General features: G+C 45.9%; 1 protein-coding gene across 1 annotated transcript; it reads right to left on the reverse strand.

Moving 5' to 3' along the window:
• Nucleotides 1–9,131: 9,131 nt before the first annotated feature.
• On the reverse strand, nt 9,132–11,691 carry LOC123065833 (probable glycerol-3-phosphate acyltransferase 3). Its single transcript, XM_044489041.1, has 2 exons — nt 10,884–11,691; nt 9,132–10,231 (listed from the first exon to the last, which is right to left on the reverse strand). Exons 1-2 carry the CDS (start codon nt 11,574–11,576, stop codon nt 9,314–9,316), a joined length of 1,611 nt encoding a protein of 536 aa, XP_044344976.1. The 5' UTR covers nt 11,577–11,691; the 3' UTR covers nt 9,132–9,313.
• Between the last annotated feature and the right edge of the window lie 2,306 nt (nt 11,692–13,997).

Raw genomic sequence — 13,997 nt, forward strand, 5'->3', positions numbered from 1 at the left:
TTTTTGTGTGTGTCTTCAACAAAATAGGTTGTAAAATGCAACGAAAGTGGTCGTTCCAACAACGATAACATGAGAGAAGGTCACATTTTGAGGCCAATTCATGATCGTATGCTGCAAAGTTGCAACATATGGAAGATGGTGGAGAAGCTTTGTTGCAGACTTTATCTGGGGAAGGGTCAGCTGGTGTTCTTCGGGTGGGCGGCGAGAGATGGTGAAGTTGTCTGTCTGATACTAAGCATGCACCTGCAAGTGTCATCCTTGACTGCAACTAACTTTGTTTTATCGGAGGACGGTTGGAGAGACATGCAGTTGCATGTCTAACGCTAGACATGCAACTTCAAGTGCCGGAGTGCATTTGCATGTCTACTCACATGACTACAACTAACATTTGTTTTAGATGGGCGACGGGAGAGGGAGTTGCATATCTGAGACTAGGCATGCAACTACAAGTGGCGCGCTTGACTTCAATTGCATGTCCCCCAACATGGTTGCAACTGGACCTTTGTTTTGTCGAAGGGGGCGGCGGGGGAGGGGGCGGGCCAGTTGCATGTCCGACACTAGGAATGCAACATCAAGTGTCACACCCGACCGCAACTTCATGTCTTGTAACCCGACCGCAACTGGATTTTTTTGTTCTGTTAGAGGAGGCGCCGCTAGAGGGGGCGGGCCAGTTGCAAGCCTGACAACAACCCCGCAACTGCAAGCGCCGCACCTGATCGCAACTGCATGTTCCCCAACATGGTTGCAACTGGGCCTTTATTTTGTCAGAGGGGGCGGCGAGAGAGGGGGTGGGCCAGTTGCATGTCCGAAAAGAGGCATGCAATTGCAAGTGCCGCACCCGACCGGAACTGCATGTCTTCTAGCCCTACCATAACTGGACTTTTTTGTTCTGTCGGAGGGGCGGGCCAGTTGCAAGCCCGACAACATCCCCGCAACTGCAAGCGCGGGACCCGACTACAACTGCTTGTCCCCCAACATGGTTGCAACTGGACCTTTGTTTTGTCGAAGGGTGGCGGGAGGAGAGGGGGCAGGCCAATTGCATGTCCGACACTAGGAATGCAATTGCAAGTGTCGCACCCGACCGCAACTAGACTTCTATTTCTGTCGGAGGGGGCACCGCTAGAGGGGGTGGGCCAGTTGCAAGCCTGACAACGGCCCCGCCACTACAAGCGTTGCACTCGCCCGCAACTGCAATGTCCACCAACATGCTTGCAACTGGACCATTGTTTTGTTGGAGGGGGCGGCGAGAGAGGGGCGGGCCAGTTGCATGTCCAACACTAGGCATGCAACTGCAAGTGTCACACCCGACCGCAACTACATGTCTTATAACCTGACCGCAACTAGACATTTTTGTTCTGTCAAGGGGGGAGACGATAGAGGGGGCTGGCCAGTTGCAAGCCCGACAACAGCCCCGCAACTGCAAGCGTCGCACTAGACCGCAACTGCATGTCCCCCAAAATTGGTTGCAACTGGACCTTTGTTTTGTTGGAGGGGGCAACGGAAGAGGGGCGGGCCAGTTGCATGTCAGACACTAGGAATGCATCTGCACATGTTAATCCTGGCAGCAACTGCATTTTTTCAACACCACCGCAACTTAGTGGCGTTCTGCCAGTTTTTTATGAAAAAACTATTGCACGCCATATCTCAACTATAACGGCATGGTGTAACATGACCCACAACTGCAAGGGATACCAGTACCAGAAACTAGCCGCTCCCTACACCTTCATTATTTTCTCAAATACACATCGAATATTTTAAAAATACATTTTTATATTTTAAAATATATGGTGAATATTTTTAAATCTTTTTAAATATTTTTGTTATTACACAAGAATTTTATCAATACACGATGGGCATTTTTGAAATGTACAAACACTTTTCTGAAGTTAACAACGAATGCAAAAAGTGCTTCCTTTTTTTGGTGAACATGTAACTAAAAGTGGAATATAAATAAAAACATTGAACAAACAGTAGGAAAAATTAAATCAAAAAACCCAGGACATAGAACAAAAAGCTAGACAACACGCAATAAAAAGAAAACAAAAACTAGACACGGAAAAATCGTACAAAGAACTAGCGTCACACTAGTGGCCTATCTAGTGCAGCACAACAAGAAGCAGCGCCCAGAAAAATCACAGGGCATAAAAAGGGAAAACCCTATTTGCCGCACTTTGCGGCAAAATGTCGGGGTCCCGCACAGGGGGTATCGAGCGAGCGGATGCGGTTGGGCCGGCCTGTTAAAAGTTCCTAGCCGATTTTTTTCGGGTTTTGGGAACCTTCTAGAAGGTTCCTGAACAGGTTTTGTTTTTCTTTTTCTTTTTGATTTTTATCTTTGCTTTTTATTTTCTTATTCATTTTTTCTCTTTTTTTTCTTCTTTTTCTTTCTTCTTGCTATTTTCTTTTTGATTTTTTTTCCAATTATCAACAAATGTTTCAGAATTTTTTTAAAAAGTGAAATTTTCAGATTATATTCGTTCTTTTAGAAAATGTTCCAGTTTCCAAATTTTTATTCATTAATTTCATAAAGTTTAGAATTTCGAAAATTGATCGCTTATTTTGAAAAAGTGTTCGTCTTTTTAAATTTTGTTCACAAACTAAAATATGTTCGGTTTTAAGAAATATGTTCCCGTTTTCAAAACATGTTCAAAACATTTTTCATCTTTCAAAATTAGCTTGCAAATTCAAAAAGTGTTCTTTTTTTAAATCGAAAATTTCATTTTTTGTTCATGTTTCCAAAAAGTTCGGTTTTTGAAAAAATGTTCTCAAAAATTAAAAAATCTTATTGTTACACAAAAAGGTTCAAAACTTTCGAAATTCAGAAAATGTACCGGATTTCAATTTTTTATTCACATATACGAAATATGTTCGCGCTTCCAAATTTGTTCAGATTTTTCAAATTTTGTTCTCAAGATTGAAAAAATGTTCACGCTTCCAAGTTTGTTTGGGATTTTTCAAAATTGTTCTCCATTTCAAAATTTGTTCTCAAGATTTTCAAAAAATGTTCATGCTTAAAAAATTGTTCGCGCTTCCAAATTTGTTCTCAAGATTCAAAAATTGTTTGTGCTTTAGAAAAGTATTCACAAATTACAAAATTGTTCATGTTCTTGAAAAATGTTTGCGAAATTCAATATTTGTTTGTTTTCATAAAATTTATTTGCACTTCTGAAAAAAACATACATTTAAAAAATACTCAAATTTTCAAAAAGAATCGGAATTTGAAATTTGTTCATAATTTCCAGGAAGTATTCTGAATTTTCAATAAATGTTTTCAAACCTGTCGCCGCTTCTGTTGTTAAAGGTTAACGCGAAATACATTTGTCAACAAGCATGGTCGTGGCAAGTGGCTAGCTACGTGATGTAAGAAACATTTCAGCCGATCGTGTGTTCGAGTCCTGCTGGGCACTATTTCTTGGGATTTTTGCGTCATACTGTTTTGCATTCAACTAGATTTGGTTCCAGTGGGCCGGCCCAGTAGTGGACCCCATGTGCGGTGCGCGTGGTCCAAGTCATGGATCCCCTGTGCGGCGCTTGCTTCGTTCGACGCAATTTGCGTCCTATAGGAGCGCTCCATCAAAAGAAGGGCGATTCCTATTTGACGCGCGTGTGCGTCAAACTTCTGTGCTTTCGCTGAAGGGCGCTAGCGATCACAGCGAAATGGGCTGGCCCAAGTTCGAGTGTTAAAGCAGTGCACGCAAAGGTTCCCTCAACTAGCTTCTTTCCTTTTTCTTTCTTTTGTCGGGTTTCGTATTTTTTTTCGTTTTCGTTTTTTTTTCTGATTCTGATTCTACTTCTTTTCTTATTTCCTTTTCTTTCATATTTTCCTTTTTCTTCTTTTCTATACTTTATTTTTAAGAAAATGGTTTGAAATCCCAAAAATTGATCATGATTTCAAAAATTGTTCACTTTAAATAAAATTGTTCAGCGTGTAGCACACAAATTTCCAGTATGTATTTAAGTTTTGTTCAGTGTATATAATCAAATTGTTCAACATGTAGTTAAAAATTGTTCAACCTATATTAAAAAAATGTTCAATGTATATTTAAAATATGTTAACCATATATCACAAAAATGTTCACTATGTAGTTAAAAATTGTCCAGCATATATTACAAAATGTTCATTGTACATTTGAAAATTATTCAACGAATATTTAGATTTTCAACCTCTGTTTGTGTTTTCAATAATTATTCACGTTTATGAAAAAAGTCACGTTTTAATGTTTGTCCAAATTTCAAAAACATTTCAAGAAAACGAAATTCATTTTTTAAGGAAGATAAAACAAACGGATCTGTTGCTGTACGTAATAGGTTTGGTTTACCGCTGTTACTTAACACGCACTCAGTCCTGCTGCAGCGGCGTGCAATGCCGCTAGCTAGCACTAGTTCGTGTGTTTGACTTCATCTATCCATTCATTTTTTCGTGACTTTTTTCTTTACGTTCGCTTGTGGGAATGGGCTGGCCCGTTTTACGGGAATCCTTCAGCAAAAGCTGCTCGTTTGACGCTCGCGAGCGTCGAGCAGGGACTCTCAAAAAGAAGGAAAACCCTATTCGCCGCATTTTGCGGCGAATTGACGAGGCTCCGCACACCCCGGGAAGATTTGGGCCGGCCCAGTTTCGGTTACCTTCTCGTTTCTTATTATCGGGTTTTTCTTTCTTTTTTCGTTTTTCTGTTTCTGTCTCTTTTTTCCCTTTTCCTTTTTTTTCCTTTTTTTGTTTTCTGTTTCTTCTTTCAGTTTTCCTTTTCAAGTAAATTTCTCTTTTCAACAAATTTTCTTTCTTTTGTATTTTATTTCTTTTTCTTTTCTTCTCTCATTTCCAAACTTTCAAGTTTTGTTCATCTTCCCAAAAAAAGTTCAGCTTTCAAAAAAAATATTCTCAAATTAAAAAAATGTTCTAACGAGAACAACAACAACAACAAAGCCTTTAGTCCCAAACAAGTTGGGATAGTCTAGAGGTGAAACTCATAAAAGCTCGCAACCAACTCATGACTCTGGCACATGGATAGCAAGCTTCCACGCATCCCTGTCTATAGCTAGCTCTTTGTCGATACTTCAATCCTTCACGTCTCTCTTAACGGACTCCTCTCATGTCAAATTCGATCGACCCCGCCCTCTCTTGACATTCTCCGCACGTTTTAGCCGTCCGCTATGCACTGGAGCTTTTGAAGGCCTGCGCTAAATATGCCCAAACCATCTCAAACGATGTTGGAAAAGCTTCTCCTCAATTGGTGCTACCCCAACTCTATCTCGTATATCATCATTCCGGACTCGATCATTTCTCGTGTGGCCACACATCTATCTCAACATACGCATCTCCGCCACACCTAACTGTTGAACATGTCGCCTTTTAGTCGGCCAACACTCCGCGCCATACAACATTGCGGGTCGAACCGCCGTCCTGTAGAACTTGCCTTTTAGATTTTGTGGCACTCTCTTGTCACAGAGAATGCCAGAAGCTTGGCGCCACTTCATCCATCCGGCTTTGATTCGATGGTTTACATCTTCATCAATACCCCCATCCTCCTGCAACATTGACCCCAAATACCGAAAGGTGTCCTTCCGAGGTACCACTTGGCCATCAAGGCTAACCTCCTCCTCCTCACACCTAGTAGTACTGAAACCGCACATCATGTACTCGGTTTTAGTTCTACTAAGCCTAAACCCTTTCGATTCCAAGGTTTGTCTCCATAACTCTAACTTCCTATTTACCCCCGTCCGACTATCGTCAACTAGCACCACATCATCCGCAAAGAGCATACACCATGGGATATCTCCTTGTATACCCCTTGTGACCTCATCCATCACCAATGCAAAAAGATAATGGCTCAAAGCTGACCCCTGATGCAGTCCTATCTTAATCGGGAAGTCATCGGTGTCGACATCACTTGTTCGAACACTTGTCACAACATTATTGTACATGTCCTTGATGAGGATAATGTACTTTGCTGGGACTTTGTGTTTCTCCAAGGCCCACCACATGACATTCCGCGGTATCTTATCATAGGTCTTCTCCAAGTCAATGAACACCATATGCAAGTCCTTCTTTTGCTCCCTATATCTCTCCATAAGTTGTCATACCAAAAAAATGGCTTCCATGGTCGACCTCCCAGGCATGAAACCAAACCGATTTTTGGTCACGCTTGTCATTCTTCTTAAGCGGTGCTCAATGACTCTCTTCCATAGCTTCATTGTATGGCTCATCAGCTTAATTCCACGGTAATTAGTACAACTCTGAACATCCCCCTTGTTCTTGAAGATTGGTACTAATATACTCCGTCTCCATTCTTCTGGCATCTTGTTTGCCCGAAAAATGAGGTTGAAAAGCTTGGTTAGCCATACTATCGCTATGTCCCCGAGACCTTTCCACACCTCAATGGGGATACAATCAGGGTCCATCGCCTTGCCTCCTTTCATCCTTTTTAAAGCCTCCTTCACCTCAGACTCCTGGATGCGCCGCACAATATGCATGCTGGTCTCATCAAAGGAGTCGTCCAGTTCAATGGTAGAACTCTCATTCTCCCCATTGAACAGCTTGTCGAAGTACTCCCGCCATCTATGCTTAATCTCTTCATCCTTCACCAAGAGTTGGCCTGCTCCGTCCTTGATGCATTTGACTTGGCCAATATCCCTCGTCTTCCTCTCCCGGATCTTAGCCATCTTATAGATGTCCCTTTCACCTTCCTTCGTGTCTAACCGTTGGTAGAGGTCCTCATATGCCCGACCCCTTGCTTCACCAACAGCTCGCTTTGCGGCCTTCTTCGCCATCTTGTACATCTCTATATTGTCTGCACTCCTATCCAGGTATAGGCGTCTGAAGCAATCTTTCTTCTCTTTAATCGCCTTCTGGACATCATCATTCCACCACCAGGTATCCTTATCTTTGCTTCTCCTTCCCCTGGACACTCCAAACTCCTTCGAGGCCACCTTACGAATGCAAGTCATCCATACATTATCCGCATCCCCTCCTTCCTCCCAAGGGCCTTCCTTAATTACCCTCTCCTTGAACACCTGAGCTACCTCCCCCTTGAGCTTCCACCACTTCGTTCTAGTGACCTTGGCACGCTTATCCCACTGGACACGAATTCAAAAGTGGAAGTCAGCAACCACCAGCTTATGCTGGGGTACAACACTCTCCCCAGGTATCACCTTACAGTCTAGGCACGCACGCCTATCTTCTCTTCTCGAGAGGATGAAATCAATCTGGCTAGAGTGTTGGCCACTACTAAAAGTCACCAGATGTGATTCTCTCTTTCTAAAGAGGGTGTTAGCTACAATCATGTTGTAGGCTAGAGCAAAGCTTAAGACATCTTCTCCTTCTTGATTCCTGATGCCATAGCCAAAGCCCCCATGCGCCCCTTCAAAACATGTGTTAGATGTACCCACGTGGCCATTGAGGTCTCCTCCTATGAAGAGCTTCTCACCAATCGGTACACTCCTAACCATGTCTTCCAAGCCTTCCCAGAACTCCCTCTTGGTGTTTTCATTGTGGCCTACTTGCAGGGCATACGCGCTGATAACATTGAGAACCAAGTCCTCAACTACCAGCTTGACCAGGATAATACGGTCCCCACGTCTCCTGACGTCTACCACTCCATACTTGAGGCTCTTGTTGATCAAGATGCCTACGCCATTTCTGTTTGCAGCCGTCCCCGTGTACCACAGCTTGAAGCCGGTATCCCCCACCTCCTTTGTCTTCTGTCCTCTACATTTGATTTCTTGGACGCAAAGGATATCAACACCTCTCCTCACTGCTGCATCAACTAGCTCCCGAAGTTTCCCTGTCAGAGACCTACGTTCCAGCTACCTAAGCGAATCCTCCTAGGCTCGGCTAGCTTCCTTATCCTTCGCACTCGTCGAGTCAAATGCGAAGACCCTTGCTCATTTTCCAGTTCTCCTTACACAAAAAAATTCAAAACTTTCGAAATTCAGAAAATGTATATGATTTCATTTTTTTTGTTCACTTATTAAAAAAGTTGACACTTGCAACTTTGTTAGGATTTTTCAAAATTGCTCTCGGTTTCAAATTTGTTCTCAAGATTCAAAAAATGTTCATGCATTAAAAATTTGTTCGTGCTTCGAAGTTTGTTCTCTGTTTCTTTTCTTTATGTTTTTGTAAAATTTCACAACTTCGCAAAATTTGTTCGCAAATTTAAGAATAATGTTTGTTTTTTCAATTATTGTTTGTGTGTTTTATTAGTAATAAATGTTCCTATTTAAAATTGTCCATATTTTCAAAAAAAATTTGCATTCGAAAAATGGTTAGGAATTTCAAAAAGTGTTCCAGCTTTCCAAATTTGTTCACAAATTTAAAATGTTCATGTTTTCAAATTTTGCTCACAAATTGCAAAAATGTTCTTAAATTCCATAAATTGTTTGGGAGCTTGAAAAATGTTCCCGTTCCAAAATTTATTCGGAAATTTCAAAAAAATGTTCATATTTAAAAGTTTGGTTCGGAGCTTTGCAAAATGTTCCGTTTCCAACTTTTTTTTTTGCTAATTTTAAGAAATGTTCATTTTTTCAAGTTTTGTTCTGGACTTTCATCAAATGTTCACGTGCAGAACTTGTTCGTGTTTCCAAATTTTGTTTTTGAATTTGGAAAAAAATTCCTGTTCAGTTTTTTGGGTAGTTAAAAAAATGTTTCTGTTCTAAATAATATGTTCGCATCTCGAAAACTCATTTGTGTATTGAAAAATGTTTGAATTTTCTCAAAATTTGTAAATAGAACTAATAATGTTCGCGTTTGATAAAACATTCACGTTTTTTTTAAATGTTTGAAGTAGATTTGGCATGTTGTTCGGGCGTCCTAAGTTCATTTAGTTACGCAATGTCAAAAAACATAAAACGATATTCAGGTGGACTGGCAACGAGCACGCGGTCGCAACCATCTGGTCGCCGGTTTGATTCCTGGGATCGCGCCTGGCTCTTTTCTTTTGCTTCCCTTTTTTCTTACGCGGTACAGCTCGATAGGCCGGTCCAGTCGGGCTGCCTCCCTGTGCGTTGCGTCACCAATTTGACGCAAAGAGCGTCCAGTAGGGAGCTCCCTAAAAAGAACACTGGTCCAAAAGAACGAACAATAATAAAAGACAAAGACATGGGCCGGCCCAGCAAAAACAGAAAAACACATTAAGACTGGATGAGGGAATAAGATGGGCTGTGCTATAAATTGGATGACGTCACCCGAATGAGACTTTGCCAAGTCTCAGTCCAGTGATGCTTTACTTTCAAAAAAAAAGTCGACTGATGCTTAGACTTTGCCAAGTCTCAGTCAACTGATGCTTAAAATAAATCAGAACCAGAAATGCCTAACAAGAACAAACTAATGAGCTCTTCTCCCTTCAGGAGGAGCAGAGCATTTGTCGCTGGCTCTGACGACGCCATCGTTGCCGGCGAGCATGAGGTACTTGTCCTTCCTTGTGAGCATGGTGCATCCGTAGCCGAGAGCTTCCCCCATCTTCCTCTGCACGAGGTTGGCCAAGTCGGTGCTAGGCACCTCCCTCCCCACCGCCGCCGTCGTGCGCACCCGCTCCAGGAACTGCACTGTGTAGCACATCCTCGGGTTCACAATGTAGTAGAGCGGGTCGAGGCACTTGAACCCGCCCGCCGTCGTCGCGTAGAACATGGCCGTATCGACGGCGATGCCGACCGGGACAACGTCGTCGCTGAGCTCGGCGAACAGCGGGCTGAACCGCAGCAGGTACGGCTCACGGCAGGTGGTGCCCTCGGGGCAGACGACGACGAGGTCGCCGCGGTCCAGGAGGCGCGCCATGGCACGGCCGTCGCTGTCGCGGTCGCGCGTCAGCCGCACGGTGCGGCCGATCGGCGAGATGAGCTCCGACAGCCGGCTGAGGCTGTACGACACGGCGCGCACCTGCCGGTCCAGCGCCACCGAGACGTACACCGGGTCGATGAGCGTGCGGTGGTTGCACACGAACAGCTGCCCGCGGCCGCGGCCGTGGCCAGGCGGGGGACCCGGCCGCTCCCCCTTGAGCCGCCACGACATGCCGGTGCCCGCCAGGATGGGCGTAGAGTACCTGTACGGCACGGTGAGCGCGACGGCGAGACGGGCGGCACCCAGAGCGGCGCCGATAGGGAGCCACATGAACATGGCCAGCGTGCTGCCGGCGGTTGGCCGGAACGCGAGCCGGCCGTCGTGGAACACCATGGCCTTCGGGTACTTGGCCCTTGGCAGCGCTTGCCACCTGGCCTTGTCCTCCTGTGTCACGTGGTAGACCTCCTGCTTGTGCGTACACAAAGTAAAGGGTCACAAGTTTCCTCACGTAACACAGTACGTATACTAGCGAATTACGGTACGACGACCCATGAGAAAATAAATAATTTTGTACGATTTGGACATAATTCCCAGCCGTTTGATGCTACTTTGCGCCGGCAACTTTTGCATGTAGTATGAATAATAAGGTGATTAGGCTCGTCCGTGACTATGCAACTACTTGTGCATGAGACCAACTGTTTCATTGAAGAGATGACAGGTACTATCATACTACTGCTCCATCAAGTACTTTGTTAGTTCAGGCTTTAATTATCACGATTGAACTAGCAAAAAGGGTAAACCAAGCTTTGTACTCCTACATATAAATGATTTCACGGGCACCACCTACGCTAGTCTTTGTTTTTTTCTTTCGGATATCCCGAAAACACACACACAGAGAGAGAGAAAATGCAAGTAATCAATTTTCATATGCAAAATAATAAGCGTACAATAGTGCTTCCTCTTTTTATTATTATATTATTGTATAAGACGTTTTGGATATTTCCATATAAATTACTTATTGACTCAAATGACTGAACAAACACAGTAATACAGTCCATATACATCGGATTCAAAAAAGAAAAAGCTGGAACATTATAATAGTGAACGAAGGGAGTACCTTGCAACAATTTGAAAGAGGATGTTGGAGAAACTCCAAGGAGCCAGAGAGGCCCACAGCATCACTCTCCAGCATGATCTTCTTCTCCAACGCCACCTCCTCCTCCTCCATGAGACCGGTGTAGAACCCACAGAGCACCTTCATCCGCCTGCCGACTACCACGTCCGCCCCGAGATATTCCCTCAGGAGCCCCTCCACCATCACCCTGGGCATATTGGTCACGCAGACCCTCCTCTTGGCGCCTCTCATCGCCTCGAACGCTTCGATGGCCACGTCCTCCATGAACCACTTGGGCAACACGGCGCGGCCGGCGCGGAACCGGCTCTCCTGGAGGCCGCAGAAGGCCGCCATGGCCATGACCCTCAGCGCCAGGTCGCCGCCGATGCCCACGCAGCAGAGCAGAGGGTAGAGGAGCAGGAGCACGGCGCCTCGCAGGAGCCCTCCCGCCTCCAGCGCCACGAGCATGAAGTAGGGGAAGAGGCCGGAGTGTGACGAGCGGAGGAGGCCGCCGTCGACGTCGACGACGAGGGTTCGCGCGGCGGCGAGCCTGTCACTCGCCATGGGAGGGTACTGTCGCTGCAGCAGCGAGGATGGGAACGCGGTGCCCTTGCTGCTTGAGAGCCGTGGCCCCCCGTGGAAGATGAGGGAGAGCAAGGTGGAGATGAGCCTCTGCGGCAGCTTCTTCTTGGCCATGGTCGACGTGCTTAAGTTTGTTGCTAGTAGAACGCTCCCCACGTCTTCTTGGCCACCGGTGTTTAGGAGTATGCTAGTACTGGAAGTAATGGCCGGGCGGATTGGGCTGGTTGGAGAGAGGTCAGTGTATGTATGGATGATGGATTGCCCCTTATATCGGCAACTACAACCAACGAGAGCTCTCCTCTCTGGTTGAAACATGCATGACATGCGTTATATCGTACGTAGCTATCATGCATCTGCCATGTGTGTGACGGTTCGGCGAGGAAACAATTGACCAGCCAGTACCCTGAACGGAAACTGCACGGACACGTACGTATACATACGTACTGATGTAGTGATACGTGGGATTGTACATTGTAGTGCAAATTGCCCTTTAGTTGGTGAAGAAAAAGTAGCACGTACATCAGTGATCACTCTAGCTTTTGCAGATAGTAACTCGATGCATCACGGAGACTCAACTTGCTACTTTCCATCACGGAGTATAGCCTTTTCTTCTCCAGAGGGATGGATATTGATTGGGCCAGCACGTTCCCACACCGACCGGCCGGCCGGCGACTTGAAGTCTTCGCCATGGACGACTTGTATGTATGCAGAGGTGATATGATGAGTTTGGAATTACGTAGGCACCTAGCTAGCAATGTACCTAACTATACCAACCTGCACTGCAGGGCCCTCACTCTCGCCGCGATTTACGTTCGAACAGAGCAACGAGGCATCCGTGCCGCCAAAGGAGCCTGGACTTTTGAGTTGGTCTCAGGGATGGAAACGCAACCGTGCCGGTCAAAGTCTAGGTATGATTTGTCTTCTGAAAGAGAAGAAGAGAAGAGGACGGAAAAGGGTTCCTTAGAAGAGCCAAATCCTCCTGTATAGTGTTTGAAAATGAGTTTGGAATCACAGAGGCACCTAGCTAGTTCTCATTTTATTCTCGTATTTTTCTTGTAGCAACTGGCAGCAACTCTACCTTTTCATTAAGAATTCATTTAAGAAGAACTGAAGAAGAGAATTGACCAGTTAAAATGGTAAGTATCAAAAGTCGATACAGCAACATACACACACCAACCCCATGCTAAATATCAGCAAGTCGACACACTGTCATCCATGTGACCACAGTGGACACCATACAACACGACACAGAGCTACCGCTCTCGCTTACAACACCTCAGCAACGTACATACACCGACTGAGGCGGCGTACCTTCACCTAAGCGACCACCGTGGACGCCCAACAACCCCTCTTTGGAGCCACCGCTCCGTCCTCCACGCCAGCCCCAAGAATGCGCACCGGCCAAGTCAACGACTCTGGTGTCAAGCGACCAAAAATAACACTCTTCTACGCAAAGACGAACTCATAGCCGCCACTACAACTTCTGCGCCGGCCTCGACACGCGCATCTGCTAAGCCGATGGCGGAACTGCAAGACAACACAAGGCACATTCAACTGGAAGAATACCATACCTCCAAGTTGACGCCCCAAGGGGGAAGCCGCAGGCACACTGTCGATGCGCGCTCCGGCCAAAGCCGAAGCAAGGCTTTTCACACAGAGAGCTTGAGACCCAACTGATAATGGGGGATGAATGGGCTCTTCGAGTGTGCCTCAAAAGAGGGAAATGATGCACGTGAATGACGTTGTTGTCAACCGAAGTTAGTGTGAGGCTTTTACCTGGAGCTCACCAAACGCAAAATCACCGTATCACATTCAACTATCCGCCCAACAACCATGGCCTTGCATCCCAGACAAGTCCCTACCGTAAACAACCACCACCACGGCGATATACCATATAGCAGCACCTCAAATCTGCCTTGGCCACCCCAATCCAACCCCCAACTGATCGCGCGACCATCCATGTCACAACGCATCCACTAGCAGGCACGAACCACCGTGGGCTACATCTTGGCAGAGGATGCCTAGATCCACTGCCTACATCTTGGCATGGGATGCCTAGATCCACCGCCATCAGATACTATCACGGTCACCACACGACACTGTCGACCACCAAGATGACCAACATGATCTCACGACTAGAGAGACCGACATGGCCGCCGCGACCAACAGGGGAGCCAAACCTGCCGCACTTGTCATAGCCCCACACTAGATTCTAAATACGTACTGAGCATCCCCGGATCCATGACCATGCCGTCTCCTGGGACTCGAGCCACACCGCAAAACACCTTGATGCCGGCCCAAGTTGTCGCAGCAATAACTATTGACAGACCAAGCCATCGCGGGATGCCACCACCCTAGCCTCCCAATTGTTGTTGCACACCGCACCAATGCATGCCGCTATCACCCCTGCCTCCGAGTGCCGACGGTCGAGGCAGCCAAAGGACACCCTCTCCCCTGAGGAGCGGGGAACACTGCGATAGCCTGCAAGTACAGATGGTTTAGTTGTAGCCTTTTCGAAGTAAGAGTATCGATCCC

This window comes from Triticum aestivum, chromosome 3B (assembly GCF_018294505.1).
Source record: "Triticum aestivum cultivar Chinese Spring chromosome 3B, IWGSC CS RefSeq v2.1, whole genome shotgun sequence".
Lineage (NCBI taxonomy): Eukaryota > Viridiplantae > Streptophyta > Magnoliopsida > Poales > Poaceae > Triticum > Triticum aestivum.